Source organism: Procambarus clarkii, chromosome 62 (assembly GCF_040958095.1).
Source record: "Procambarus clarkii isolate CNS0578487 chromosome 62, FALCON_Pclarkii_2.0, whole genome shotgun sequence".
Lineage (NCBI taxonomy): Eukaryota > Metazoa > Arthropoda > Malacostraca > Decapoda > Cambaridae > Procambarus > Procambarus clarkii.
In genome coordinates this window covers 28312758-28339869 of record NC_091211.1, presented here as the reverse complement: position 1 = coordinate 28339869, position 27112 = coordinate 28312758, and the positions used below count along the sequence as shown (strand labels likewise).

General features: G+C 39.7%; 1 protein-coding gene and 1 long non-coding RNA gene across 3 annotated transcripts in view; one reads left to right on the top strand and one right to left on the bottom strand.

Moving 5' to 3' along the window:
* LOC138354290 (uncharacterized) overlaps window positions 1–27112 on the bottom strand; it is a 52426-nt gene that overhangs the window by 12602 nt on the left and 12712 nt on the right. The window contains exons 3-5 of one of the 2 annotated variants that reach the window (XR_011223543.1): window positions 14064–15283; window positions 10364–10512; window positions 5352–5583 (exon numbers count right to left, since the gene is read on the bottom strand). This is a non-coding gene — a long non-coding RNA (uncharacterized lncRNA). The remainder of the gene's footprint in view (window positions 1–5351; window positions 5584–10363; window positions 10513–14063; window positions 15284–27112) is intronic. The other variant, XR_011223544.1, reaches the window with a different exon arrangement.
* The window catches only part of LOC123766685 (nephrin), a 62257-nt gene that overhangs the window by 29676 nt on the left and 5469 nt on the right, over window positions 1–27112 (top strand). Inside the window, exons 12-18 of the mRNA XM_045755964.2 lie at window positions 5376–5551; window positions 6104–6268; window positions 7162–7275; window positions 12741–12882; window positions 15165–15320; window positions 20976–21106; window positions 22176–22839. Coding sequence (XP_045611920.2) covers window positions 5376–5551; window positions 6104–6268; window positions 7162–7275; window positions 12741–12882; window positions 15165–15320; window positions 20976–21106; window positions 22176–22839 — 1548 coding nt within the window. The remainder of the gene's footprint in view (window positions 1–5375; window positions 5552–6103; window positions 6269–7161; window positions 7276–12740; window positions 12883–15164; window positions 15321–20975; window positions 21107–22175; window positions 22840–27112) is intronic.

Below are 27112 nucleotides of genomic sequence, written 5' to 3'. Positions count from 1 at the left end.
ATGCCATTTTCTAAGTGATCTCCAGAGGCTCACTGGAGCTATCGGGCTAATATACAATATATTAGACTGGGGCATTAGTCTATGGAGTTCAGCCTACCGGGAATAACGAGCCAGAACCTGGCCCTCCTCAGAGAGGTGCAGGGAGCAATGGCCCTAGAAAACCCCCTTGTGGTTGGGGTTTTTCCTTATCTTCCATTGACTGGGGTTAGGCACCGAGAAAGCTAGACATAACAAAACAAACCCCACATGGTCAGAAAATTACAACTAAAAACTGAAAAGATAGGCAGAATTCCCTCCAATCCCAAGGAAACAAGCAAACATCACACTCCACTGCCGCATCGCTTGTTCACGCAGCCCTTCCCTCCATGAGAAGGAGAGAGGGGAGCCCCGGACCTCCCCACGCCGGCTACCTAGCACTCCAATTCGGAAGCCAAGCATCAAACAACGCAAAAAAAAACACCGCCCGGAGGGAGGGAGGGAGGGTTGCCAGGGAGCTCTGGGGTTTACCTAGAAAATTGCCCTTCATTACATTCAGCGCTGGTTTTCTGTGGGGAGCCCCTACGGCTCCCTGGAGCTACATAACCAAAGAATAAGGAAAAGAGGAACTTACCCGGAAAGCAGCCACCAAATACTCCTCAACGCGAAGTCGAGACAACTGGTTGCAACCTACAACCTAAAGCAACACAGGAACACGCAGGAGCAGGAACATTAACCAAATAACGGGCAGCCAGGACCCGTTATTGTACGATCTCCAAAATCCCCACGCCTGAATATCAGCCCAGGATATGATGCAAAACACTGCAGCCAACGTAGCAAACTTCCTAATGTCATGGGCACGAGGATAGACCACAGGCTGGCTAGACTTAATAACCCTGTGGACAACCTAAAAGACCCAAGCTCTGGAACAGGGAATGAGGAAAACCAGATCAAGCCAAAGCACATTTCCAGTCACCGAAGCAAAAGCGCCCAGATAACGGTGAAGAGCCGCAACCGGACACAACACATGATGCAGCCCCAGCCTAACCAACCAAGCATCAATGACCCAAGGACCCTTTTGGAAAGGATACATCTCGTTCTTCGCCAAAAGAGAAGGATAAGGTTGCAACGGAACAAACCGACCACCAGGACCGAAAGAGCAGAAACCCCAGTGCCAGAGGAAAGCATAAAGCTCACCAACCAGACCCACAGAGGCCAGTGTCAACAGAAAAAGAACCTGGAAAAGGCTCCCACACTGACAGCACCCTTTCCAAGGACCAGGATGGCTCAGGCGACGTATGAGCTGGCCAGAGGTGAAACAAAGCATAAGAAAACTTACGGAATGGGGCAGAAATGACATTCACCCCAAACACAAGCTGGAGTGGTTCCGCCAGCGCCACACAATATGAGGCGACAATATTAGGCATCAAGTGACAGTCCTGAAAAAAGGCAAGACAGAAAGGACAAGACAACCCAAACAGAAATAGAAGACAACCTATAAAAGAGAGAAAATGGTGGAAAGTATGCCAGGAAACTTCATACTGTCGCCGAGACGAAGCTCTCAGGTGGGACACCATCAATGAAGCCACCTGATCACCATACAAGTGGTGATAAACCCGCGTCAATAAAGACCAGACGCGAAGAGCGGAGGAGAAGATGGAATCAGCCATGTACCAGACTGGGCAGACCTGCTGGAAGAGGTGGAGCCACGGGAAACGTCCCAGGTTCGCACACCTAGCAAGCAGTGCCTGGAACCAAGGCTGGCCACAAAGGACTAATCTCTCTTGGTAGGACTCCAACCGAGTCAGAACCCGAAGCAACATCTGGACCAGGGAAAAGAGGTATTGTACAGGTAACCCCACCTCGACCAGCCCTGCATAAAGGCGTCCAGCGCGACAGCCTCGTAGTCAGGGAAGGGCACCACATAGATCCAATTACGGTTTAACACTGTTTACCTCATTATATCTATAAAAAACTTAATATAATTTAGTTAAGTTTTGCCAAAAAACACTTTGTATATTAGTGGTTCTATTTAATATGCAAACCATGTACAGTGGAACCCCGGGTTACGAGCATCCCGGGTTACGAGTTTTTCAGGTTACGAGGAGGATTTGGTTGGAAAATTTGCATTGGAATACAAGCTTTGAATCGGGTAACGAGTGTGTTGATAAGCGTACGGGCCGACCTAGTGCATGGTGGCATGGCGATTGCCGTTCAGTTTACCAGTGCCTCATGCCCAGTGACTCTCCCGCCTGAATTCTTCACAAGGATTTACAGTGTTTTGTCGGATAATTGGCCATTTAAGCATAAAAGTTGTTATTATATATCTCGCAATGGGTCCCAAGAAAGCCAGTGGTAAGGTTCAAGGCAAGAAATCGCATGTGAGGATGACAATAGAGGAAAAGCAAGAAATCATTCGGAAGCATGAAAATGGTACACATGTTGTTGAACTTTGTAGTCAGTACAACAAATCCACATCAACGATATACACTATACTTGCCAAGAAAAAGGACATTATGAGTGCTAAAGTGGCAAAAGGCGTATCAACAATCATGAAACAAAGACCACAAATACTTGAGAAAGTGGAAAAGTTGTTATTAATTTGGATACACAACAAGGAGTTAGTGGGTGATAGTGTTTCAGAGGCCATCATTTGTGAGAAAGCCAGGGTATTGCACGAAGACCTTGTAAAGAAAACCCCTGGAATGAGTGCAGATACGATAGACTTTAAGGCAAGCAGGGGATGGTTTGACAAATTTAAAAAATGGAGTGGTATTCATAGTGTGAGGTATGGGGAGGCTGCCAGCTCAGACAAACCAGCAGCTGAAAGATTTATTGAAGAATTTAAAGAGTTTGTAGAGGCTGAGGGATACCTATCACAACAAGTGTTTAATTGTAATGAGACAGGACGGTTCTGGAAAAGATTGCCTAAGAGGACATACATTACCAAGGAGGAAAAATCATTGCCTGGACACAAGCCTATGAAAGATAGGTTTACGCTTGTGCTGTGTGGAAATGCGAGTGGCGATTTGAAAATTAAACTCCTGCTTCTGAAAATCCAAGGCTTTTCAAACAGTATAAAGTGCAGAAAAACCAAATGTGTGTGATGTGGAGGGCTAATAATAAGGCATGGGTGACTAGGATTTTTCTTACGGAGTGGGTGAATGAAGTGGTGTGCCCTGCCATACAAAAATATCTGCAGGAGAAAAGTTTGCCACTCAAGGCCCTGCTACTCCTCGACAAAAAGGATGAGAAAGATGAGAAAAAGAAAAAAGATGAGCAGGATGAGCTCCTGCTCATCCTCCAGGCTTGGAAGATAAATTGTTGAAGACACAGTAATTTTTTCACAGTAAAGTTCCTTCCTCCTAACACCACTCCTCTAATTCAGCCTATGGACCAGAAAATCATAGCGAATTTTAAGAAACTGTATGAAAGGGCACTTTTCCGGAAATGTTTTGAAGTGACTGAAGCCACAAAACTCACCCTCAAAGAGTTCTGGAAACACCATTTTAACATTTGTAGTTCTTTAAAACTCGTTGACAAAGCCTGGCAAGAAGTGACTCAAAGAACCCTGATCTCTGGCTGGAGAAAAAATGTGTACCAGAACTAGACTTTGAGGGGTTTGAGCCTGTAAATGAAGTGCCAATTGTTGAGGAAATTGTTACTCTGGGCCAGAGCATGGGCTTGGAATTGGATGGTGCTGATGTGGAGAAGTTGGTGGCAGAACACAACGAAGAACTCTAAGCCCTTCAAAAGGAGCAGCAAGAAGAGGCAGCTGAGGATGTTTCTCCAGTGGAGGAGGAAGAGCATGTCCCTTCTGCAACCATTAAGAAGTGGTGTCAGACGTGGGAAGAAATGCAAACTTATATTGAAACGACTCACCCAGAGAAAGCTGTAGTAGGCCGTTGCATTAATCTTTTCAATGACAATGTGATGTCTCACTACAGGCAAATTTTGCAAAGGGAAAAAAATCTTCAATGGATCGTTTTGTTGTGAGAAAATCGAGCAGTGAGCCACAACCAGGACCTAGTGGTATGCAGGTAAAACATATTAGAGTGCACCTCAGAGAGGTCCTCACTGCCTGATGTCATAATGGAAGGGGACTCCCTTTCCAAACAGTAACACCTCTCCTCCTCCCCCCTCCTTACCATCTTCCACACGCCAACAGCAGTAAAGGTAAGTAATAACTTGAACATACTTTTGTAGTGTAGATTTTGATGAATTAGGTATAAAATTTAGTTTGAAGTGAGGTTTTTTGGTAGTCAGGAACGAATTAATTCATTTCCCATTATTTCATATGTGGAAATTAGCTTCGGTTTACGAGTTTTCAGGTTACGAGCCATCTCCAGGAACGGATTAAACTCTTAAACCGAGGTACCCCTGTAACTTCAAATACAGTGCCTCTGTTTTATATTCTTATTTTATTAATTATTATTATTATTATTAACATACAGAAATCACACTAACGTGATATATATCAATGAGAAAATCTGCCAGGGCTGTGAGGTGGCACGATCCTACAACCCCGGCATTGCCAGCCGCGTACTCTACCACTGGAACACCGCTGACTTGTGAAAGTCGTACAACCAGATTTCTATTGAAATCACAGTAAGTCTGGAGGCCCCTACTGAAGCCAGTCCAAGTTTTTACATATGACCCACAAACACTCGGGTGGAAGGACAAAATGGTCCTATACCACTTTGCCCCTACACCGAGTAGGAACTTTCAGACTTCCTGTGATTTCAGTAGAAATACGATTGTACGACTTTCACAAGTCATCGGTGGTCCATTAGTAGAGTACGCAACTGGCAATGTTGGGGTAGTAGGTTCACAGCACCTCACAGCCCTAGTGGATTTTCTCATTATTATTATTACTATTGTAGCACTCTGGAGATTCAAACAAGCATTCTGGGTCTTACCCAGGAAAGGCTTTTGAGACCCAGAATGCTAGTTCATATCCCTGGAGTGCTCCTATGATTTTTACATAATGATGATATTATTATTATTGTCAGTTATGTGTCAGTGTCATATCAGTGCTAGATATGTGCCAATGTTTTTAACCAGTGTCAGCTGTCAGTGTTATTAACACACAGCTGACAGTGTACTTCTGACAGCTGAATGTTAATGCCCAACATGTACCAATGCCATGTTTGCAACATATTTCTAAAATTGAACACAATTCATATTAGTAAAACAATGACAAATGAAATATAACTGAAACATATGAATTTAAATTCATAAAATGAGCAAACCAAAAGTCCACTGCTCCCAATCTGCAAGCTAACGTTGCAAACACTATACCTCTGAAGGGGACACACATTTGTACACCTTTAATATTTTTGTATTTTCTGCATGACAAACTATGTTGAACTCACCATTAAATTGGTCCCCTCCACCAGAACCACCGTCACTGACTGACGACCCGGCAACCACACATTCTTCTTGGGTGGATCTGGGCAAAAGTGGGCACCTTGCTTGTCATGCACGAGCTGCTCCACCACCAAATTTCACTTGGACTACAGAGGATACTCATAACATAGAAACTAGTGAAAAATATATAATCCATAAACCAGAGGTGAGTTGAAGCGACATACATTCTGCAAGAGACTGTAACCATGGGGTGAGTTGATATACATCTACAAGAGACTAAGCAATCCTCATGCATGTTATTACAGTACAAGAAAATTGTGTCCTCAGTTTATGACTGGCATCTGTTGAGCACATTTTAAATCATCATGAAACAACCCTTACATTGCAAATGCTAACCTCGTCCAGGTTAGAGACCATTGTGATATTTGTACAGCATCAACTAGTTTAAACAGACATATGAACATAATTGCAATGATACAGTCATCTCTTGCCAGCCAAAAAATACTAATCAACTATGCAAAATAAATTCCTCCAATTCAAAAGATGTTCATGTCAAAATCACTATAGTAAATACAAAATTAGGTCTCATGTTATCAGACTTGAAAATTAATACTGTATACCATAAAAGATGACATCCTCGGCTGAGTTGTAATATTAGTTTGTTTAGAAAATTTATGATAATATACAGTAATGTATTAATGAATTATATATGTATATAATGTATTATTAACAAGAAAACTTCTTATATACATTCCAGCTGCTGGACGGGTTGATGTTATGGGCATCGGTGTTAGAAGTAGTAAACGTCACTCGTCAAGATTATGGAGAATACCAATGTTCTGCTACTAATGATCTTGGCACAGATTCCACCTGGCTCACTCTCAAGCCACCTACACGTCCTCATCCACCCACAAATCTAACTGTTAGTATCTCCTAGTAAATGCAACTCACTGCAATAATATGTTTTATTTTATTGTTTAATTTACTTGCATATTCATCATATGCCTTATATTTTTGTTTTATAATTCATAATTTTTAATTCATTGTGTTGGGGGACAGGAAGCCAGCGTGTATTCATACATGTTAGGCTTGTATCGAATTCCCCTCCTCCCCCCCCAGGTCAAATTACTGACCTGCCAAGGATATAACCCCTCAAGAAGCTGATTAACTCCTGAGTACCTACTCACTGTTAGGTGAACAGAGGCATTACGTGAAAGGAAATGTGCCCAACTATTTCTGCCCAGCCTATTATTCAAACCCAGACTTCTCGATTGTGCGTCGAGAACGAACCCGACTGTACTACCATGACCCTTAATTTGCTTATTTAAATAATTTTCACCTATAACTAGTAATAAAAAACTAATACATTTTTCCTAAGGAGCAAGTAATTATCAAAAGAAATTAGTAAGCCATTGCAATATTAGTGCTTCACACGATGCAACTCACAAATGTCGTAGAGATCCCTCAGGATACCTATACATTAGAAAACAATGTTTATCTATGATATATTGAGGGAATTAGATTCACTGAGGATATAACCAAGACACTTAGTATGTACACAATTAGTAGGCAAAATGCTCGCTTTCCATAACTTATATACTACCTTCAAGGCAATTTCTCCAAGATGAAAAGGATTGGGATACATTATCAATGCATGCACTGCTATACAAGTGATTTTATTTATATTAAATTATTTTGCATGCCACTGTAGGCATCTCTGCAATCTGAAAAAAATAATCATTTATTATTACATTTATGTATTGCTGCATCTATTTATTTCTTGTACAGTATATGACTGTATATCTTGAACAGCAGATTGTTAATGTAAGTGATGTGTCTGTTGTTCTGGGGTGGACACCTAACCCTCATGCTGGGATGCCTCTCAATTTCACCGTGAAGTACAGAGCTGATGATACACTGGACTACCAGGTGAGGGCATTCAAGGCTCCATGAGTAAAAATATTCCCTAGCATTCATTCCTATACTTAAAGTCTTTAAAGTTAGTAAGTAAAGGCTCATGATCATCTTGGACTAATGATCTTACTTAGTAATGATTTACTAAGAGACTAATGATAACCCTGATAATAGGTGCTCTCAATACATAAAAATGTCTATTTGTTATTAACCTTTACGGTATTAACCTGTTAACCACTGTCCAAGAATTAACTATAAAGCATACTCAAAATATATTTTAGAAAACACAAATATATCAATCATTTATGATTTGATCAAAATACTTTGTATATTATCTAACCAAAACCTGAGGCAAAATCATTAGTACACCTTCAGCATATTTTATATTTCCTAATTTTGTTTGTCTTTCTATATCTTTGATGCCTCTCACCAGGAAATCCTACTGGAGGAGAATGCCATAACAAAAAAAAACTTGAAAGCTTTGGGGAAGCCTTGCTTAAGTTTGATATTTTCCCCCCTCAAATTCTCAGATTACTTCCCACACATATTCTTCCATGCTCCCATAGGTACTGATTGCCTTCCCTTCACACCAGCTTCTCATAACTCACTTGTGAAACTTTCCCTTGAAACTTTATCCTTTTCCTATGTGGTAATCATTTATGTCTTGACTGTTTCTTTCCATGTGGAAACTCCCTGATATGGGAGGGTATTGACACTGAAGCCTACAAGTAACTTAACCTAAATATACTCCTTTAGCCTAGTCTCTACTCCTATCCACAAGGGAAACAACCGTGGACGTCTTCAAGAGGAAACTAGATTGTTTCCTTCAAGGAGTGCCGGACCAACCGGGCTGTGGTGGGTATGTGGGCCTGCGGGCCGTTCCAAGCAACAGCCTGGTGGACCAAACTCTCACAAGTCAAGTCTGGCCTCGGGCCGGGCTTGGGGAGTAGAAGAACTCCCAGAACCCCCATCAACCAGGTATCAATCAGGTACTTTATCACATGTAATATGAATGGTCCTTGGTTCAATTTCCATAAATGGCAAGACATTTGTGTATGTTTCTTTATATCTGATACCTTCTCTTCACCTAGCAGTAAATGGGTACCCATAAGTTAGTTGACTGTTATAGGATGCATCCTGGGAAAGTCATTTATGGGTCAAGGAAAACCTTGATAAGCATAACAGGATTACTGTCATTGACAATGGTTACCTTGAGGTTGGTAAACCAATCCTCTCCACATGTCCAGACCACAATACTGAACAGTACTGTACTGTACTGAAGCTCAAAAATCATACATTTTTCCATCTTTGACCTCCTCTGTTATTACAGTGGAATCCTGGACCATTCTTCATATACTGTCGCTGTGAAGAAGACCGCTGGTGGAACACCATCAAAGAAGCCACCTGATTTCCATATAAATGGAGATACTCATGCGTCAGAAAGATTAGAGTGCAGAGTAGTAGTGCAACCCGGTGAAACACCTCACTGGCCCAATCAGCTAAAGGAGGTGGAGCCAAAGAAAAATGCCCGGGTTTGGAAGCCCAGGAAGCAGCACCTAAAACTAAGGCTGGCCCAGCCACCATGGAACCAGGAGAAGCACCCTCTCCCAATAGGATTCCAAGCAAGCTAAGACCTGGAACAACAGCTGGACTGGGGAAAAAAAAGGTACAGAAACCCCCACCTCGACCAGTCTTGCCGAAAATTATCTACCGTGATGGCCTTGCAGTCGGGAAACAACCACATACAATGGGAAACGCCAAGGCCACTCTGAAGTGAAGAGGTCCCTCCGGAAGGGAAGGAGGGGGGGAAGAAGAGGCCGCACTTCACTCAAATTCGTACTGGGAAAAAGGGTACAAAAACCCCTGCCCCTGTAGCAACAAACCATGCTCAGATGGCCAAAAGTCCCAAGCAGGATCAAAAGGAGAAAAATCGCGCTACGTGGACTCTCCCCCCGAGCCCTGGGAATCCCCAAAACAGGTCCCGGGGCCTAGCCCTCTTCCACACCAACCTCCACTGAAGAAAAGGCTTCCGTAAGTCCAGGGTTAAAGCTTCTGAGAAAAGAATCAGCTGGGTCAACCCAGAAGCCTTGGAGGGAAGAACGGGCTCAACCATCTCTGCACCCGAATCAGAAGGGGCAGCCCCCGAGGCCACCCGAGCCTCATCCCAGGCTAAAACCCACCCCAGACATTTGGGAACTGGAAACAGGGGCGGAGGAACAGGTTGAACCACACCTACCTGGGAAGGAAGCGGGGGCGTGGATGGAATCAAGGTCGAAGCGCTCAATGCTCCCAGATCATGATCCCTAAAACACAAGTGGGGCAGCTCCGGGGCCTCCAACCGGGCAACAACCTAGTGTGTTGGAAGAAGGAGAATTGAGCATACAACTCGGCCACCGCCTGATTCCAGATATCAACAGACAAGGAATGAGTAAATTGAAGTTTAAACGAGGAACAAGTCCCGCGGAGTAGGCATCCCCGACCCAACATGCAGCATGACGGGGGTATTATGGATGATTGTCACCCCGAAGCAGGAGCGACAAACAACCCTCAACTTTGCACAAAGCGAGAGTGGACTTGGAAGAAGTATCCATAGTACTGTACCACCGAGCCCACAGGGGTTTTCCAAGGCCTGTAGGGTAAGTCAGCCCTACAGGAAGCCCAGGGCACTAGGGCCTGCTAAGTTAGTAGAACCCGTCTAGCAGCAGGGAAACTAACCACCAGTAACAGGAATGAATCCACAGGGGCAACAGAGGAGGATCGCCAACACCACTTATGCTAGCCTAATTTGAAGCTAGGCAGACCACCTCTGTCCAGAAAAGGCAAAACACTGGAAAAGAAAATAAAAGCCCCCGAAGAAACATAACAAATAAACTGGCAGCCAGCGAGAAGCATCGGCCATCGCATTGTAGTAAAGCAGGCTGTGCCAGTCGCAGTGGACCCCACTCAGCCAAAACCCTCCCCCAACCGAAACAAGATGGAAAGCCCAAGCACCCCGATGCACCCCAAGGACGAAGACAACCTCAAGCGACGAAATCCTCTAACAGGGAGTGAGTCCCGAATGCCCCAGAGGAAGATAACCCTGAAATGCAAGGGTAGTACTTACAAAGCACCTAGGGAAGATCACCCTAGGTCCATGCTGCTCAGCGTACAATAAAGCACCTGGCCAATGCCCACACACACACACTGCTGGTACAACCACACAGGGCAAAACCCGGAACAGGAACTTGAGACCAGAGGTGACCGTCAGCACATCTGTTCAAGAGGGAGAGCTAGTTGTATGAAGTGTTGCTTGTTTGGTTTATTTCTAGGGAAGTTATCAAAATATTTTAGGATGTAGACTGCACAGGTTAACCAGACTTTGTTTTGATTCACCTACCTTTTTGGGTTTTTCCCTGGTCGATGGCAGTTATGACATACAGTACAGTTTTTTTAAACGTAAAGTGCTCATAGGCCATTGCTCCCTGCGCGTCTCTGAGGGGACCAAGTTCTGGCTCGTGGTTCCCGGTAGGCATAAAAACTCCTGTGGCTGATGACCCCAAACTAATATAGCACATATCAGTTCGGATAGCTTCAGGGAGCCGACGGGACTCCCAACAGAAATCAACAATGTATTTCAACCAAATTTTGTAACCGAAACATGGACAAAAATTTCCCTATGGTTTGGGCTAATAATATTTAATACTTGATAAAACTTGGCATAACAGAAAAATATAGCAGAATTTGGACTCGACTAATTTCTTTGGCCTTTGGCAATGGAAGGGGTCTGTTATCAGCCCGACCTCTTACAAATTACGTCACTTTTTGCTCTTATGCATTACAGCTAAAAATTCCTGTATTGGAATTTTCAAAAAAGCTAAATTAATTTTCCAAATTAAATGAATCCAAAGCAGCAAGTTTTTGGTCCTCTGGTAGGTTAGGAGAGCAGCAAGTCTCCTAATGTTTCAAAACATCATGAAAACTGTTAATTTAAAGTTTCCTCTCCTAACCTAATAGCTTTAGCCAGAGGACCCAAAACAGAAAACGGAACAGTATGTCATTTTTGTGAGCCGCTTTTATTTTCTAGTACAGTACGGCGATTTTTAGCCTTAGTGCGCATACGAGTGAAAAACTATGTACAGTAATTAGTAAAAGGACGGGTTGCTGTTAAATGTCTGTTCATTCAAGTGGAACATTTTCTTTATTACTTCATCTTCTACCATCACACATTTCTTAAACAGTTTATATAAAGTCCTGCATTATATGAGTTTTCAATGATGCTCTCCAAGAGGTTACTTGTGCAAGTAGTATACATTATTGTCATGAAAACATTTCTTCACATTCACTGTAAAACAATTATTTTTCATAAAGTTACCCAGTAACTAGTTTCCTTGTACTGATCGTTCCATTACTTCTCCACCTGTCCAATGTTTCCTGTGCTCTCTAAATATTAAAATTAGTTTAACTCTTCTAAATCTACCTTAACCCTTTCAGTCTTCAACTGTATTACATTTAGTCAGTTTTTTCTGCAAGGTAAAGCTAAATTTTACAAAAATTTTAATAAAAATCTCTTTTTACTTTCATGCATTTCATGCATCGTTCCTTTATCAGCATTTATCTTTAATGGTATGTTCAACACTGCTTTACTTTGTATCACATCATTATCTTTACAGTACTGTATATACCTTCATATACCTATATACAACATTTTCCTTTTAATAACTGGTTAACAAAAGAGGAAACATTTGCTTTGGCTTCAGTATTACTGGGTAATTAAATTTTCTATTCCATAGCATTTAGGGGCATTTTACCGTGTTTTGTGTTTCTTCGCTACATTCATCTCTTTATTTTCCTAGATGTGAATAGTATTGGTCACCCGCATAAACTACTGTGGCAGGATTAAAACTAGTAGACTTTCTCCCACTGATGAACCGTACACTTAGTTGGACTCATAATGCAACACCAATTAGTGGTCTCCCTAATTACTCAACATTGCTCATTCACAAAGTAATACACAGTTTCCTATTCTCTTTTATTTTTCTTTATCCTTTTTCCGATATTATACCTTTTATCTTTCTTCATTTTCTTCTACATTTTTGCTGATAAGCACTACTCCTTTCTGCACTTTTAGGTTCCAATGTAAATGACAATTATTTCATAAATGTAAAAGTCGAACAATAATTTGTAGTCCTTGGGAAAATATTTTAAGTGCTACTTCTAAGCCTAAAATTTTAAGTCAGTTGAAATATTTGGGAACTGTCTTGCATAAGACGATCCCCTCAAGGAAGTGCTTTAATGGGAAATATGATATAATAAATATATAAATCATTACCTGCACTAATACTTTGTACTACAATACTCTACTGTAATGTAGCTATATCAAGCACAAGTGTTCTATTGATTCTTTTCAAACATTTATAAAACAGTGGTGCTTGATATAACTCCTATTTTTAAGAAACATCTACAGCATTAATTTAATGTTATAAGTGTCCTCTATTCATCAGTATGAGGATACCGATGGCAGCTCCACAGGAGTGAGTGTGACAGGACTCTCACCAGGAAGAAAATACATCTCCAGTGTACGAGGCAGGAATGATCATGGGAACTCTGACTATGTCTCACCAAAAATCCCTGTAACTACACTTGGTAAGACAGCTTTATTGAAAACTTGAGTTATGCATGTACATACTTTATAATAAGCCTAAATATATCCAGGTCCATTTCTCTATACCCAACACATTATTGGCCAGTAAAGTGAAGGGTGGTACAGTATAGCACAGTCTCCTTCGGGCATTCATCCTATTCATTCATGTTTCAATGTATTCTTCTATACTGACACACCTTCACCTCAAATATTTCCTAACCTAGTTTTCTGCCTCACTTTATCTGTCATCCCATTTAGTCCATTACTGAATGCTCTTTATAAATAGGCAATCACCCATTCTTTACTTTCCCAAGCCATCTATGTTTTCCAGCCTATAACTTTCTACAACTCCTTCGTTGCTTTAAAATTTATGTGGAATAAAGGCTTTAAATACATAACTTATTATTCATCAACATGATTCACTGTTGTTTATGCACATGTACATTAAACTTGGATTGTTACCTGATATATATACAGTGTATATATATATATATTTTTACACAGTCTTTTATTCATAATTTTCCATTAATAAATTACAGTATTTTGATTTACTCCTAATACAGCATTTAAATCAGCTGCAGTGCTTCAAAATTTTACAAATTGAAAAATACATTATGCAAATTTTGCAACATAAAATCAATCTCTTGAGTGTATATGAAAAGCTCTTTTCTTTGAATGACACTTGCTTGCTTCCAATTATACAAGTTCCTGCTGATTGATTACTTGGCCAAAATTAATGCATAGTCAGGCCAGGTCAACATTCTACACTAGTGCAAGGGGAAGACAATGGAGAATCCTCAATCCAACCCAACATGACCTCCAGAAAGATCATTCAAATAAACTCAAAGCCCTTCCAAGCAATACTTGGCATCATAGGGACTACCATGAAGAACTCTTGCTAGCTACTGGTTAGCTTTCTCAGCAGACATCCTAGAGAGCCGTCATGTGGCTGCACCGATAAGTAATCAGAGCTCGAACTTGATTTAGCTCACATCCTACCTAACCTGAATTTTCCACATAGACTAAGGGAAGCAAGGATAGAAGAGAACAGAAGTAACTAAGTGACCTGCTCAGAAAGGAGCTTTCCATATACTGTATTGCACTGTAACTTAGTTGCTCCTTTAGGTAAGAGTCAGACTGAAAGGCTGAAGATTACAATAAGCACAAAAAATGCTCAACTCACTTGGGGCACCGACTGGTGATAGATGCAGTTGTAGGGAAATAAGTAAGCATCACAAGTACCACTAAGCCCTACATCCTGGCACCCAGACCCTGCCTGAAGATACAGTCATCTGGAAGAAAGACACCCAAGGATAAAATACTGGTGGCACAGATGGGAAACTTTAGTGAGGAACTGGATCACAAATGTAAAAAAAGCTAGAAAAGTAAGAAGAGAGGCTAGGAATAGTCCAATGCTACAACAGGAGGGACCAGGAGGCAGTCCCTAAGAAGCTGCAAATGTAGTGGTACACTAAATGAAGAATACAACTGCTGGTGCATAACTGAACCAGTACTAATAGCTTTGGTCATATAGAAGGTCTAGTAACATGCAAATTACTGTGTAGCAAATGAGATGCATAAATTAATAGCACAAGCCCACTGCACAATGAACGATACGTTTCTAAGGATAAACGCATCACACAAGTAAGGTGTTTTGGTCTCTGCTTGCATTAACTGTATGAAGGACCAGCCAAAAAGACTGTGAGGAGGAACAAGTCAATGAACTTTATTTACATGTTGGTGCTGCAACATGTGGTAGCAGATTGGTGGGCCAAATAGCAGTTAGCAAGAGCACTGCATGGTGGCTCCTATAATGCAAAGTAGTGCTTGGATAGGTTTCATGTTTATACGAATGGACCTTCTAGAGGTCTTCCCAAGCTTGAATAAGTACTGTGTTTTATTCTCCAGTGTCTCCAATGTGCCAGTATGATATGGGAAGTACTTCTAAAATGATTCATGCTTTGAGGAAGCACCTCAAGGTTGCCAGTGTGAAAATGTCAATACTGTATATCCTTATTATGCATTGGTCCTGTCATGAAACCAGCAAGATCTTGCATAAAGAAGCAACCAAGCAGTATAGATCCAAAAGACTAGTCTTCTTAATTGATGGATTGACTGGATTTATATATGCTGAATCTCATGGGCAGTAAATAGGTCATTAGCTCAGTCTTCTCAGAACATGATAGCTTAATATTATAAATAATTGTGTTATATGCTAATGCTAATAATATAGTTCTAATAAAGGCAAAACTGGACAATAATGTGTAGTTATGGTCTTTGCCAGGCACAGCTGCAGAGGCTGACGGAAGTGGCAACCAGCATCTCACCAGTCCCCTCCTGCTAGTTGTCGTGGTGTCAACAACAGCTCTGCTTGTGCTCAATGTCATTCTTATTCTCTGCTACCTACGGCAGTATAAAAGAAGGAACAAAACTGTTAAATGTGAGAGTGCATAAGTAAACAAGGGAAGAGTGGGAAAATGATTGACAAATCATTATCATTCATTCATCTAACCTTATGTTGAGGTTTACAGTCTTATCTTGATTCCAAACATGAAAACTATTACAGGGGGGAAGGGCCTCATGACTGAACAGGACTCATACATACTGGATGGAACACTCATAGTATGTCACATATTCATTGGGTAGAAAAAGGGTTTCAGAAACAAGTCTTGCTCTGTAGTGTAGTGTAGTAGTGCTCTGGGTCATAGGAGCACAGAATCCCCTCACTACATAAGACTGTGCTCAAACGGGAACTAGGAGGGTAGGGGCGAGGGAGAGAAAGTAAGAGCAACAAAGAATAAATGAATGTGTGTGTGTGTGTGTGTAATTACTTGAGTGTAGTTATGGGAGCTTACTAGGAAGACAGGACACGAGCTACACTCATGGTGTCCCATCTTCCCGGTACTCTGTCATATAATGATGTAATGTTTTGAAACTACTGACAGTTCTAGCTGCCACCCCCGTCTCACTTAAATTGTTCCGACCGTCTACCACTTTCTTTGGATAAGAGAAATTTTTAAATATTTTTTTTGCATCTTTGTTTCTTTAGCTTCAATCTATGCCCTCTTTTTCTTGAAGTTGCACTTTTTAAGAATTCCTCTGTCAATTTTTGTCAATTTCTGCTACTGTTTTATATGCAGTGATCATAGATCATGTCTTTCTTCTATCTTACATCTTTGGCATATTTATTACCTCTAGCCTCTCCTTGTAGCTCTTGTTTTTCAGTTTCGGAAGTCATTTAGTAGCATGTCTTTGCCTCTTTTCCAGTTTGTTGATGTGCTTCTTGAGATATGGGCACCATACAACTGCTGCATATTCCAATTTTAGTCTCACAAAAGTCATGAATAATTTTTTTAATATTTCACTGTCCATGTATTATTTAAAACTGATTCTGAAGTTAGAAAGTATAGCATATGCACCCCACATAACGTTGTTTATGTGGTCATATGGTGACTGTTTACTATCCAGAACCACCCCTATATCTCTTTCGTTTTCAGAGATCTTTAAAACCTTTTCACATAATTTGTAGGCTGTTTGACTCATTTTCTCCTTTCCACATACCCAGTACCATGGAGTAATGAGTGTGTTAAAAGGAGTCGAGGAAAAGGTGTAGGTATTTGAACAAATTATGTTTTAAGTTCATTTGGAATAAATTCAACTTTTTTTGTAATTTTGTTTGTTAATTCTGTAACTTGTATTATTGTATTTTTAAATACTGTACCTGTATATATATAATATATATACAGTAAAATCCATCTGCTAGGATAACAAAAATAATGCATATATAACTGTAGTATATATATATATATATATATATATATATATATATATATATATATATATATATATATATATATATATATATATATATATATTATTAAATATGACCGAAAAAGTAAGATTAATAATTCTAACACGAATTTTCTCAATCTTTCGTACATTACGCTTCACTGTTGGAGGTAAATCAAAAATCAATTCTCCAAAATTCATTTTTATTTCTAGTCTGACGCGACACGGGCACGTTTAGTAAAACTTATTACATTTTCAAAGACTTTAGTTCACAAATACACAACTGAATAGAACTTACGTATCTCCGATTTTATATCTACATTTGAGTGAGGTGGATGGGGTGATGTGGCATTAACACAAGACAGAACAAAATGTGGTATTAATAGGGTATTAATTTCATCAACACAAGACAGAACAAGAGTATTAATAGGGTATTAATTTCATCAACACAAGACAGAACACGAAGCAATGGATATTGAATAGAAGTGTTTGTAGAAAGCCTATTGGTCCATATTTCTTGATGCTTCTATATTGGAGCGGAGTCTTGAGGTGGGTAGAATATAGTTGTGCAATAATTGGCTGTTGGTTGCTGGTGTTGACTTCTTGATGTGTAGTGCCTCGCAAACGTCAAGCCGCCTGCTATCGCTGTATCTATCGATGATTTCTGTGTTGTTTACTAGGATTTCTCTGGCGATGGTTTGGTTGTGGGAAGAGATTATATGTTCCTTAATGGAGCCCTGTTGCTTATGCATCGTTAAACGCCTAGAAAGAGATGTTGTTGTCTTGCCTATATACTGGGTTTTTTGGAGCTTACAGTCCCCAAGTGGGCATTTGAAGGCATAGACGACGTTAGTTTCTTTTAAAGCGTTCTGTTTTGTGTCTGGAGAGTTTCTCATGAGTAGGCTGGCCGTTTTTCTGGTTTTATAGTAAATCGTCAGTTGTATCCTCTGATTTTTGTCTGTAGGGATAACGTTTCTATTAACAATATCTTTCAGGACCCTTTCCTCCGTTTTATGAGCTGTGGAAAAGAAGTTCCTGTAAAATAGTCTAATAGGGGGTATAGGTGTTGTGTTAGTTGTCTCTTCAGAGGTTGCATGGCTTTTCACTTTCCTTCTTATGATGTCTTCGACGAAACCATTGGAGAAGCCGTTATTGACTAGGACCTGCCTTACCCTACAGAGTTCTTCGTCGACTTGCTTCCATTCTGAGCTGTGGCTGAGAGCACGGTCGACATATGCGTTAACAACACTCCTCTTGTACCTGTCTGGGCAGTCGCTGTTGGCATTTAGGCACATTCCTATGTTTGTTTCCTTAGTGTAGACTGCAGTGTGGAAACCTCCGCCCTTTTCCATGACTGTTACATCTAGAAAGGGCAGCTTCCCATCCTTTTCCATCTCGTAAGTGAAACGCAGCACGGAACTCTGCTCAAATGCCTCCTTCAGCTCCTGCAGATGTCTGACATCAGGTACCTGTATAAAAATGTCGTCAACATACCTGCAGTATATGGCCGGTTTCAAGTTCATGTCGACTAAGACTTTTTGCTCGATGGTACCCATGTAGAAGTTTGCAAACAGGACACCTAGGGGAGAACCCATGGCGACCCCATTTACTTGCTTATACATGTGCCCATCCGGGCTCAAGAAGGGTGCCTCTTTAGTACAAGCTTGGAGTAGTTTCCTCAGAATATTTTCGAAGGGTAACAAAGGACACTACAGCCGAATTAAAAGCAAAGGTCAACAAACTGATCGAAACTGTGAACGCCAAGAAATCCGGACTCCACATGCCAAAGATCATTGGGGAATATAAATCTGGATATGCGTATGGAAATGTCAAGACGCACAAGCCTGGAAACCCACTTCGGCCAATCATTAGCCAGATACCCACACCCACGTACAGACTGGCGAAGTGACTGTACTTCACTTCAGCCTGAAGTCTCCAAAGGAATTTGTTATATATATGTATATATATATATATATATATATGTCGTACCTAGTAGCCAGAACTCACTTTTCAGCCTACAATGCAAGGCCCAATTTGCCTAATAAGCCAAGTTTTCATGAATGAATATATTTTCTCTATTTTTTTTCTTATGAAATGATAAAGAAACCCATTTCATTATGTAAGAGGTCAATTTTTTTTTATTGGAGTTAAAATTAACGTAGATATATGACCGAACCTAACCAACCCTACCTAACCTAACCTATCTTTATAAGTTAGGTTAGGTTAGGTAGCCAAAAAAGTTAGGTTAGGTTAGGTAGGTTAGGTAGTCAAAAAGCAATTAATTCATGAAAACTTGGCTTATTAGGCAAATCGGGCCTTGCATAGTAGGCTCAGAAGTGAGTTCTGGCTACTAGGTACGACATATATATATATATATATATATATATATATATATATATATATATATATATATATATATATATATATATATATATATATATATATATATATATATATATATGTCGTACCTAGTAGCCAGAACTCACTTCTCAGCCTACTATGCAAGGCCCGATTTGCCTAATAAGCCAAGTTTTCATGAATTAATGTTTTTTCGTCTACCTAACCTACCTAACCTAACCTAGCTTTTTTTGGCTACCTAACCTAACCTTACCTATAAAGATAAGTTAGGTTAGGTTAGGTAGGGTTGGTTAGGTTCGGTCATATATCTACGTTAATTTTAACTCCAATAAAAAAAAATTGACCTCATACATAGTGAAAAGGGCAGCTTTATCATTTCATAAGAAAAAAATTATAGAAAATATATTAATTCAGGAAAACTTGGCTTATTAGGCAAATCGGGCCTTGCATAGTAGGCTGATAAGTGAGTTCTGGCTACTAGGTACGACATATATATATATATATATATATATGTCGTACCTAGTAGCCAGAATGCACTTCTTGGCCTACTATGCAAGGCCCGATTTGCCTAATAAGCCAAGTTTTCCTGAATTAATATATTTTCTCTAATTTTTTTCTTATGATATGATAAAACTACCCATTTCATTATGTATGAGGTCAATTTTTTTTTATTAGAGTTAAAATTAATGTAGATATATGACCGAACCTAACCAACCCTACCTAACCTAACCTAACCTATCTTTATAGGTTAGGTTAGGTTAGGTAGCCAAAAAAGTTAGGTAAGGTTAGGTTAGGTAGGTTTGGTAGTCGAAAAACAATTATTTCATGAAAACTTGGCTTATTAGGCAAATCGGGCCTTGCATAGTAGGCTGAGAAGTGCATTCTGGCTACTAGGTACGACATATATATATATATATATATATATATATATATATATATATATGTCGTACCTAGTAGCCAGAATGCACTTATCAGCCTACTATTCAAGGCCCGATTTGCCTAATAAGCCAAGTTTTCATGAGTTAATATATTTTCTCAAATTTTTTTCTTATGAAATGATAAACCTACCCATTTCATTATGTATGAGGTCAATTGTTTTTGATTGGAGTTAAAATTAACGTAAATATATGACCGAACCTAACCAACCCTACCTAACCTAACCTAACCTATCTTCATAGGTTAGGTTAGGTTAGGTAGCCGAAAAAGTTAGGTTAGGTTAGGTTAGGTAGGTTTGGTTGTCGAAAAAACATTAATTCATGAAAACTTGGCTTATTAGGCAAATCGGGCCTTTCACAGTAGGCTGAGAAGTGCGTTCTGGCTACTAGGTATGACATATATATATATATATATATATATGTCGTACCTAGTAGCCAGAACGCACTTCTCAGCCTATTATGCAAGGCCCGATTTGCCTAATAAGCCAAGTTTTCATGAATTAATTGTTTTCCGACTACCTAACCTACCTAACCTAACCTAACCTAACTTTTTCGGCTACCTATCCAAACCTAACCTATAAAGATAGGTTAGGTTAGGTTAGGTTAGGTAGGGTTGGTTAGGTTCGGTCATATATCTACGTTAATTTTAACTCCAATAAACCAAAATTGACTCATACATAATGAAATGGGTAGCTTTATCATTTCATAAGAAAAAAATTAGAACAAATATATTAATTCATGAAAATTGGCTTATTAGGCAAATCGGGCCTTGCATAGTAGGCTGAGAAGTGCGTTCTGGCTACTAGGTACGACATATATATATATATATATATATATATATATATATATATATATATATATATATATATATATATATATATATATATATATATATATATATATAAATTATAGAAACAATATGTTGCACACACTTGGAATACTTTGGATGCTAGAAATTTGTTTTATAAGCATTACTCCTCAAATACTGTACCATACTTTTCCTTCTTTTGCAGCAGCATCCTCTACCAAGATTACCTCTTTGGCAACTCAAAGAAACACCCCAGCCTCCAGTCAGGAGGACCAACACCATCACATCCTTATGTCCCTCATTACGGATTCCACTAAAATTCCCAAAGGATATCAGGTATATTCTTACACATCATGCAACTGACCAGTACTAAAGTGCATGAGCTTTCAATACGTCTCCTTTATTTAGGAGTTGTCACTTAAGAGCATTTAGAGTCAGCATTTAGAGTCAGGCACAATACATATTGTGGGGACCACAAGCCACAACCTGGCCCCCCTCAGAGACGTGCAGGGAGTGTTGGCACTTATGGTAAAACTTCAATAAATTTATTCTTGTCTGCCATCATTAGGTAAGCACCCAGAAAGTCAGAGAAACAAAAGAAACCACTGTTGACTTCAAACGAGACTGCAGTCTTGAGAACCACCAAAGAACTCCCCAAACTATGTAAACAAACGATCAAAAATTCATGAAAATAGCACTAGCTCGTTTGCCCCACCTTCCCCACTTGTTTTTGGGAAGGCTGCAGCCTGCAGTCAGTCAGCTGCTCCACCGTCAGTTCTATTCTGATGGTAGTGTGGGTCAGATCCCCTCTGTCACTCTGACTCTGGAGGAATTAGGTGATCCACTGGGACATGGATCATCTAATTCCTCCATGCTTGAGTGACAGCCCAAGGAAGGCTTAAAGTTCCTGTTGGGCAGCAGTCACAATTGCTTCTGGAATCCTTCCTTATTGTGGTTTGTTCATAGCATGATTGGCAGAGACTGTCTCTAGCTCTGGGGGTCGGAAGTTTGAGGCTCCTAGGGCCAAGTGAATGAAATATATATATATACCCTGTATACTATACAATATATGCATAAATAAAAAATAGTGCACAATCACAGTACAATATGTATACCATGTTTTTTTTTAATTTCACTGAAAACTATTATCAAAGTTTATCTTTATATCAAAGTCTGTGTGTGTCTACACATATAACGATACACAAATATATTCAATTAGTGTACATATTGACGGCTATATTCCTCTACCCAGGGTAGTAAAGACTAAATTTAGAACTTTTTAAACTACTGTATTGGTAAAATGTAATCAATTGTGCAACAATTGCAAATTTAAATCTTTGTATTTATTTCAGAATTTTAAGAGGTTCTTGTTCTAGTATTGTAATAATAATTATGGTTGTTTCAGGATGGGCACCATGACACTAAAGCTCTTGATCAGAACATCAATTCAGTTTGCTCCACTTCCCCTACTAGAAAAAAACACAGAATATCACAGAAAAGCAGTGCCATTAAGTGGAATGGAACCACAAGGTGTAAAGGCAAAATGCCAAACAATGCTAAAGTTTACACACAAAACAATCATACTAAGATTGACTCTGCCTTTTTACATAATCAGCTGGTTGGAAATGGAAGAATGTCCATTCATAATAAATTGAAAACAAATACTAAAGAGACTACTTCACTCATTCCAAAATGCAAAGTTAGTGGACTTCCACAGATACAGTTAAGAAACTCTGGCCTAGATGATGATCAAATATCCGAATCCTCAAATGAAAGTACCGATACTGCTATTTTCTGTGATGTCAAAACCAGCTCCCAATCAGAGTCGGGCATACAACAACAGAGACATTCACACATTCCCAATGAACATGATACTCTGTCATATGTACAGCTAATCAGAAATGAATTACATCAACAAGCAGCAGCTCAGCAGCAGCTAAAACAAGACAAATTTGTGAAATTCCTCCCAGAATGCACAACAGAAATGCTTTTGCATAACAACATTGCACAGCCCTACTCTCTTGACAACCATCAACAACCCAACTATCACCAGGCTTGCAACTCAAGAGGTAAGATAATTTGTTAACCTAAAAAAGCAGCAAATTAATTTCTCAAATTTAACAAAATACAGCACAGTAAAGTGAAGCCTCGGTTTTCGAATGTTTTGGTTCTTGATCCCAATTTCTTAGAAAAATTTGATCCAGTACTCAAGGTTTGCCTCGGTGCTCGACTTTCTTATACACGTATGGGCTGACCGAGTGTATGGCGCGCTTCAGTTTACGAATGTCTTTCGCCTGTTGACAACCATGCTAGAATTCTTTGTGAAGAATTTCATTGTTTTTGTGCTTTCTTGGTTTCTGAACTTAAAAGTTCTAATTATACATCATGCCATGGGTCCCAGGAATATCAGTGGTAAAGTTTAATATAAGAAAATAGTTGTGAGTAGAGGCAGTAGAGGATGTCCCTTCATCATTAAGAAAATGTGTGCAGTACTGTATTGGAAGAACTGCAAAATTTTGCCAAAAATAAGATAAGGCAATAATTCAACAACAGCAGGCTGTTGTAGCAGGCCAGATAAAGCTGTAGCAGGCTGATATAATTAACCTTTTTTAATGATAATGTGATGTCTCACTACAGACAAATGTTAAAACATAGGTAAAAACAAGTGTCTTTAGACAGATTCTTAGTAAGACAAGCATGCAGTAAGCCACAACCAGGTCCCAGTAGTATGCCTGCACAACGTAGAAGAGAGAGTACCGTACCCCAGAAATGTCATCAGTGCCTGATGTCATAATGTAAGAGGACACCCCTTCCAAACACTAACACCTTTCCTCCTCCTCCTCCCATACGCCAACAAGAGTCCTCGATAAAGGTGAAGTACCTGTATAGTAAAATATATGAGTAGTATTCTGCATAAAATGTATTTTTAAGTTAATATTTTTGGGTGTATGTAATGGATTAATTAAATTTACATTATTTCTTATGGGAAAATTTGTTTCGGTTTGTGAATTTTCGGTGTACGAATCGTCTCTGGAAATGAATTAAATTCGTAAACCAAGAGTCCACTGTATGTATATATGTTGTTGAATATGACCGAAAAGGTAAGATTAATAATTCTAACACGAATTTTCTCAATATTTTTGATGTTTTTCTTCACTGTCGGTGGTAATAAAAATAACAATTCTCCGAAATTCATTTTTTTAATTGTCTGATGCCTGAACCCGTTTTGTAATTCGTATTACATTTTCAAAGACTTAATTTACACACAAATTCTTCGTACTTATACTCTATTGGATGAGGTGATATGGTACAAAAGTTTTGGGTGAGGTGACAAATACAAGACAGAACACAAAACAATGGGTATAAATTGGATAAGTGAACATATAAATGGAAGTAACTGCAGAAGGTCTATTGGCCCATACTTTCTCTTGCTGCTTCCATATTGGTTCGGGGTCTTGAAGTAGGTAGAATATAGTTGTGCATTAATTGGTTGTTGATTGCTGGTGTTGACTTTTTGATGTGTAGTGCCTCGCTGATGTCTAGCCGCCTGCTATCGCTGTACCTATCGATGATTTCTGTGTTGTTTGTTAAGATTTCTCTGGTGATGGTCTGGTTGTGAGAAGAGATCATGTGTTCCTTGATGGCTCCCTGTTGCTTATGCATTGTCGTCGCCTATAAAGAGACGTTGTCTTGCCTATATACTGAGTTCTTTGGGGCTTACAGTCCCCAAGTAGGCATTTAAAGGCATAGACAACATTGGTCTCCTTCAAAGCGTTCTGCTTGGTGTCTGGCGAGTTTTTCATGAGTAGATTGGCCGTTTTTTTATTTTATAATAAATTATCAATTGTATTTTCTGATTTTTGTCTAGGTATGAAGTTCCTATCAACAATATCTTTCAGGACCCTTTCCTCCGTTTTATGAGCCGTCGAAAAGAAGTTCCTGTAAAATAGTTTAATTGGGGGTACAAGTGTTGTGTTGGTTGACTCTTCAGAAGTTGCATGGCGTTTTACCTTTCTTTTTATGATGTCTTCAACGAAACCGTTAGAGAAGCCGTTGTTGCCTTACCCTACAGAGTTCTTCATCGACTTCTTTCCATCCTGAGCTGTGGCTTAGAGCACGGTCGACGTAAGCATTGACAACACTCCTCTTGTACCTGTCTGGGCAGTCACTATTGGCATTGAGGCACATTCCTATGTTTGTTTCTTTGGTGTAGACTGCAGTATGGAAGCCTCCGCTCCTTTCTTTGACTGTTACATCCAGAAAGGGCAGCTTCCCATTGTTCTCCATCTCGTACGAGAAACTCAACACAGAATTCTGCTCAAATGCCTCCTTCAGCTGCTGCAGACATCTGGCATCAGGTACCTGTGTAAAAATGTCGTCAACATACCTGCAGTACTGTATATGGCAGTATGTGTGTGTGTATGTATGTATGTATGTATGTATGTGTGTGTGTGTGTGTGTATATATATATATATGTGTTATATATATATATATATATATATATATATATATATATATATATACACACACACACACACACACACACACACACACACACACACACACACACACACACACACACACACACACACACACACACACACACACACACAAAGCAACAAGATCAGTAGTGGAAGGGGGAGTAAAGAGCAAAGGAAAAGGGAACATGTTTCTGAAAATTGTATATACCAACATAGATGGAGTGAGGTCAAAAACTTTGGAGTTGCAAGATATAATCCAGCTTAGGGTCCCAGATATTGTTGCATTATCAGAAACGAAACTTGAAGGAAATATAATAAATGAAGTCATATTCCCAAGAGGCTACTCAGTTTGGAGACGTGACAGGAAAACTAGGAAGGGAGGAGGAGTGGCTGTACTGGTGAAAAAACACCTGAAGGTAAAAGAGTTAATATTTGAAAACCCTCGAGATATTGACATAATGGCATTGCAGGTCTGGAATCAGGATGATAAGCTGATAATTGTAAATGCCTACAGCCCACCAGCAAGCAACACGTGGACAAAGGAAGAACTGGATGACAAACGAGAGGGCCTCATAATGGTCATGAGAGATATTATTGTACAAGCAGATAAAGATAAATCACGACTGTTGATACTGGGGGACTTCAACTTTAGAGCAATAGACTGGGAGGCCTATGAAGCAAGAACGGAGGACTTTTGGACATGCAGATTTGTGAACCTCATTCTGGAGACATTCTTGTATCAACACATAAAGCAAGCCACAAGAATGAGGGAAGGAGATATACCGTCAGTACTGGATCTAGTATTCACCAGGAAAGAAGAAGAGATTTTTGACATCCAGTACCTTCCTCCCTTGGGAAAGAGTGATCACGTCCTGTTAGACATTAAATATGCTTTAAGATATCATCTAGAAGAAAATGGGGACATTGAAACAGTTGATAAACTCGATTTAAAGAGAGGCAACTATGGGGAACTTCGAAATTTTTTTAATGAGTGTAATTGGACAGAATTGTTGCTAGGCAGGGAAGTAAATGAAATGTATGCCAAATTTTTAAAACTATACGAGGAAGGCACACAAACATTCATACCAAAACAGAGATGCAGGACCAGAAAACAGGATTGGTTCGACAGAAATTGTGAGAGGGCAAGAGACCAAAAGACACAAAAATGGAATCAGTATAGGAAGAGGCCAAACCCCCAAACATACCAGCGATACAAAGATGCGAGAAACAATTATACAGCAGTAAGGAGAGAGGCAGAAAGAAATTTTGAAAAAGGGATAGCAGATAAATGTAAAACAGAACCGGGCCTATTCTACAAATTCATAAACAACAAATTGCAGGTAAAGGATAATATCCAGAGGTTGAAAATGGGAAACAGATTCACGGAAAATGAAAAGGAAATGTGTGAAACATTAAATGAAAAGTTCCAAAGTGTGTTTGTACAAAATGAAATCTTCAGAGAACCAGACACAATAAGAATTCCAGAGAACAACATAGAGCGGATAGAGGTGTCTAGAGTTGAAGTGGAAAATATGCTAAAGGAGCTCGGGAGGAACAAAGCAGCTGGCCCAGATGGCGTTTCACCATGGGTTCTGAGAGAATGTGCATCTGAGCTCAGCATTCCACTTCACCTGATCTTTCAGGCATCCCTGTGTACAGGAATCGTAGCAGACGTGTGGAAACAGGCTAACATAGTTCCAATCTACAAAAGTGGCAGCAGGGAAGACCCCCTCAATTATAGACCTGTATCATTGACAAGTGTAATAGTGAAAGTATTGGAAAAGCTAATCAAAACTAAATGGGTAGAACACCTGGAGAGAAATGATATAATATCAGACAGACAGTATGGTTTTCGATCAGG